This window comes from Crocuta crocuta, unplaced genomic scaffold (assembly GCF_008692635.1).
Source record: "Crocuta crocuta isolate KB4526 unplaced genomic scaffold, BGI_CrCroc_1.0 scaffold134, whole genome shotgun sequence".
Lineage (NCBI taxonomy): Eukaryota > Metazoa > Chordata > Mammalia > Carnivora > Hyaenidae > Crocuta > Crocuta crocuta.
In genome coordinates, this window is record NW_027530183.1 from 5,426,671 (window position 1) to 5,431,786 (window position 5,116).

Sequence of the window (5,116 nt, forward strand, 5' to 3'; positions counted from 1 at the left end):
AGTGGGCGCGCCCCAAAGGCGACCCGAGGCCCAGGGCTGCGCGCCATTGGAGACGGTGGTTACGCCCCTGGCCGCTCCTCGGCCCCGCCCCTCGCGGCCGCCTTCGTGTGACGTCCCTCAAAGTTCTCATTTTGGACCCCCTCTTCCCCCTCCTTTTTGTCCCCCAGCTGAAGAGGGCTAGGTAGTGATGCAAATGTTTTATTACCTTTGAGAGCTTCATCTGAACTGTCAGGCCCGAGGGAGAGAGGAGAGAGGAGGGAAGAGAGAGAGGGAGTGGAAGAGCCGGAGAGGGTCAGCTTGGTCAGAGGACGGGACTTAGAAGAACGAAGCCTGAAAAGCCGCGAAGAAATGCGAAAGAGGAGAGGCAAAGGCGGCGAGTGAGAAGACGAGAGGGTGCTGGCGGTGGGTGGGGCCGGGGTCGCCAGGCCCGTCTGCAGAAGTGGACAGACGCGCGGAGCCGTAACCGAGGCCGTCAGACTTTTCGCACTTAGTCTTTGCCTTTCTGGGGTTTGTTCCCCTCCCCCCTTTTCTTTCCAATATCGCAACTCTAGTGCCCGGTGGCCCAGAGGGGAAGGCGGGTTGGCGCGCCGAATCCGGGAGCGGCGGGGGTTGGTGGCACTGCCCTTTCTGGCGCACCGGCCCCGGGCAGAACCGGCGGAGGGAGCCCCGCGCAGAGGCGAGATCCTCCCGCGGGCTGGATGCGCTCTCTGCCGGGGCGCAGCGAGCGTCAAGTGCGAATCCGCTTCGCGGCGAAAGAGCAGAGCAGCCAAGGAAGATCGGAGGCGCGCGTCCGGCGGAACCTGGAGTCCTTTGAACCTCCCCAAAGAAAGCGAGCCAGTCCCCACACTCCAACATCAAAGTGGAGATTCGGTGACTCTTAACTTTGTTGCAAACTCTGGCGGCCGCCTGGGTTTTGTTTTGCTTATTTCTCTGGGGGAGAAGATGAGTAGTGCACGTTGAGAGGCAAGGAAAAGTGGGGAAGAGAAAAGAGACCAAGACTGCATCCAGGACTCGAGGAGCGAAAGGACATCCAAACGCTCCCGGACGCCCCCTGATCTCGGCGAGCCACCGCCTCTTCAGTGGCGTGTTTGGACATTTCTGCTGCGCAGCTTCGAGAGCAACTCTCGGCGGCGGCGTTCGCGGCCCAGTTGGCAGGTCGCCTCCGGGAGCGCGGAGCGACTCCACGCTCGCGCCCTCGGCGCTTCTCGCTCTCCTGAGCCCCGCCGGGACGCCAGCCGGCGCCCTCGCTGTGTGGCCGCGGGCTCCGGCCTGGCCGTGGGATGTTAGCGGTGGGGGCGATGGAGGGCACCCGGCAGAGCGCGTTCCTGCTCAGCAGCCCGCCCCTGGCTGCCCTGCACAGCATGGCCGAAATGAAGACCCCGCTGTACCCCGCGGCGTACCCCCCGCTGCCCGCCGGGCCCCCCTCCTCCTCGTCGTCCTCGTCTTCCTCGTCGTCGCCCTCCCCGCCTTTGGGCGCCCACAACCCAGGCAGCCTGAAGCCCCCGACCGCGGGGGGGCTCTCGTCCCTGGGCAGCCCCCCACAGCAGCTCTCAGCCGCCACCCCACACGGCATCAACGACATCCTGAGCCGGCCCTCCATGCCCGTGGCCTCAGGGGCCGCCCTGCCCTCCGCCTCGCCCTCGGGTTCCTCTTTCTCCTCTTCCTCGTCCACCTCNGCCCCAGCGCCGCGGCCGTGGCCGCCGTGGGTCGGTACCCCAAGCCGCTGGCGGAGCTGCCCGGCCGGACACCCATCTTCTGGCCAGGAGTTATGCAGAGCCCGCCCTGGAGGGACGCGCGCCTGGCCTGCACCCCGCGTGAGTACGATCGCCTGAGTCCAGCTGTGCGTGTTCTGCCGGCTCTCGGGTCAGGGCCCCTAGTGTGCATGCGGATCGGTGCACCCTCTTGGCTCCCCAGTAGTTTGGCAGCCCCAGAGTCGCACGATTTAGGCTGGGTCAGGGCATTCGTTGAGGGATTCTGGCTTTCCTGAGCTCGTGGGGTTGCATCAAGCGCCCCCCTCTCTCCAAGTGTTGGGCAGGCCTCGCGGAGCGGGTGTGCATGCGTCCGTGTTGCAAACGACGTGGTGCTGGGCGTGTGTGTCATCCGAGGCCCCGGCTACTCTGGAACAGCCTGACGGGAAACTCAAGCCGGGCCTGTGCTAAAGAGGTGGGAAGGGCAGGAGAGGCCACTGCGCCCCCGCCTGCACCCCTGCTTTTCAGGCTCCTGCCTGTCGGCCAGGGCCCCACTCCACCTTCGCCTGCCTAACTGTCTTTGAGAATCTGCGGGGAACCACAGCGGCAAGCCCTCCAAAACCCTGAGCAGAGCGCATGTATTTGCTGTACGTCTCGGCCCCGGTGTCCCCACCTAACCTCTTTGCCTTCGAGGAGCCCTCCNGGGAGGGGGGGACGGGTAGCAAAGGACTGGGACACCTTGGGCCTGAGCATATTGAGAGGCATCGTGGCCCTCAACATCCTAACACGAAAATGAACCAGAGGAAGAACGAAGTGGCGAGAAGGACTGGGGAATACGCACATTCCACCGAGCCCTTGCTTGAAACCTACTGAATAGCTCGCAGTCTAATCATCTGGGTAGTTGGCCCCCGCCACGGAGGCTCCGAGTCTTCCGGGCGGAGTTCGAGGCCCTGCCCAGGTCTTTTTCTTGCTCTGTTCTTTGCTCTTGACCGACTTCCCCAAGTTTCCATTAAGTCTCCACACCCCTTTTGGTGTAGCTGAACGGCGGTAACTAAGAGAAGTTGCGGGAGCCAGCGGAGGCTCCCTTGGGAAGCCTGGGGGCTGAGGGCGGCCCGGGAGGGCAAGGGTGTTGGGGAGACGCTATTGTATTCGTTTTGATGGCCAAGGAGGGACCGCCAACAAAGGCGGCACCCCCTCCCCCTCGGCCGCAGCCGCGTTAGTTAGACTTGGGGGCGATTTAGCTCTCTTGTGTGCAAAAAACAAGGCTCTCTTTGTTGTGCGGACACAGGTTAGGAAAGCGTTCAAGGAAAACAAAACAAAACAAAACTAGCCATCGTCATGCAAAGTCCCCGGGCCAAGCGAGCACCAAATGGAGTGGGAGGAGAAAGGGGCTTTTTCCCTGCATTCTCAATTTACTGGGACCTGGAGAATCGGGGCCGGCAAACTTCAGCAATGCGCTCCCTCGGTGTTTGACGTCGGTGTGCGGTAGAAGGTTATTTACTGCTGTTCCAAACACATCAGGCTTTTAAAAACAGGTGGGCGTAAGAAGGCAAAGAGATCCGCGCGGTGGGGTTGGAAGCGCCAGACACTTCTGATCTCTGCCGCAGAATAAGCTTTCCCCCAAACATTGTTTTTTGAATTCGTTTCTTTCAGTGGAACCGCTTGTAACCGATTGTTTTTCCCCTTGCCTTGCTTATCTGTTCTTGCAGATCAAGGATCCATTTTGTTGGACAAAGACGGAAAGAGAAAACACACGAGACCCACGTTTTCGGGCCAGCAGATCTTCGCCTTGGAGAAGACTTTCGAACAAACGAAGTACTTGGCGGGGCCCGAGAGGGCTCGCTTGGCCTATTCGCTGGGGATGACGGAGAGTCAGGTCAAGGTGAGTGGAACTTGCAAACCTTTAGGGATGGCCTCCCAATCCCCAGCGCGCCCACACACTCGCGCACACACACGCACACACCTCTAGCAAACAGCGGATCGGGGGTGCGGATCCGAGGAGCCTGGGGAGAAGATGAAATGAGTGAAAGGGGTGGGAGTTGGGCTTACAAAGGCCCTGGGGTCTCTAGGCGGGCAAACTGTTGATGAACAAAAGGAATCAAGCCCCCGCCTTTGAAATTAGGTTAATCTAGATAGCAGCATGTGCTGGGGGAACTCGCCATTATTAGAGAATAAAAGCATTACGGAAATATCAGCCCTGAGAATACATCAGGCCAGTTAGATAGCTTCTATTTATTCTATTTGTAAGGATATTCAGGCTTTTGTTTGTCAATTCAGGCTCCTCTAGTTATGATTTACTACTGTATTAACTAGCAGGTTAAAAAAAAATATCCACAGGATCCAACCACTTCACAAGGATGATCTGCTTTTAGTTTAGCTGAAGACCATAACTTTGGAATAGCAATTTTCCAAACGAATTGACATTATTACTGTATTATGAAAGAATTCTAAGGTTATCAACAATAGTAAGATATATTGTTGTTTGTGACAACATTTTATAATTAAAATGTCACTTATCTTGTAATTGCATTATACAGTATATTTCCAGGGAATCAAATCTGAGAAATCTTTCCCTGAAAAATAAAAGGATGAGCCAGCTAGGTAAATTAAATCTAGTGGTTTCCTATATTTCCTGTATTCCCTTTTGTTTCTCTTTTTCAGTTTATTATAGTTGGGTTTTTTTGGGAGGGGGAAAGAGAGTGTCTGTTTTCATTAGTAATATTGTTGCTCCTTAGATTAAGTAGGAATAACTGTTAGCCACCTCTGCTGGTTAGAGTGTATTTCCCCCGGGGGCAAGCATCATAAAATGCATTTCAGGAGTGATTTTGTATGTGACCATTAGAATACCATCACAGTTAAAATTATTTTTGCAGTGGTGGGTACAGAGCCTACCACAGAAAGCTGGAAGTCTTCATTTGTCACCGTAAATATGTCTGTGTGCCTGGAAGTGAATTATTATAGCTGTATAAGGAAAATAAAAATCGCTTTCTTCACAATTCTGATTCTCTAGATAAAATACATAACGGATGAGAAAATGGATGAGACGCATAAAGAGCAGATAATGTTTGGGAAATTGGTTGCTTATGGCTGATGCCTTAGGTTAAAATATGTATATCAAATATGGTGTCAAACATTGTGAATAGGCGTAAAATATTTGTTATGTACAATAAATGTCCTGGAGAGGAACAAATTAAAATAGTATTTGAAAGACTAGGCATGCTAACAGTGGGAAGTAAGGTAATTGGCAAAATTTCACTTTTAAGAAATAACTAATGAAAATTCTAGCTTGGTTTTATGAAAGATATTAAGTCAGAAACAGAGGCACACACAAACTTCTGTGATGATTTTGCCTAACCTATTCAATATTATCATGCACTTATATGGGTTATTATTAGTGATTAGAGGTTTCAGTGTTAGAAAATCTTTTT

General features: G+C 54.3%; 1 protein-coding gene across 1 annotated transcript in view; it reads left to right on the plus strand.

Annotated features, from left to right (window-relative positions):
- Positions 1-1,280: 1,280 nt before the first annotated feature.
- NKX6-1 (NK6 homeobox 1) overlaps positions 1,281-5,116 on the plus strand; it is a 4,814-nt gene continuing 978 nt past the window's right edge. Inside the window, 3 exon segments of the mRNA XM_077765183.1 lie at positions 1,281-1,674; positions 1,677-1,814; positions 3,398-3,570. Of these exon segments, the coding sequence (XP_077621309.1) occupies positions 1,281-1,674; positions 1,677-1,814; positions 3,398-3,570 (705 nt within the window).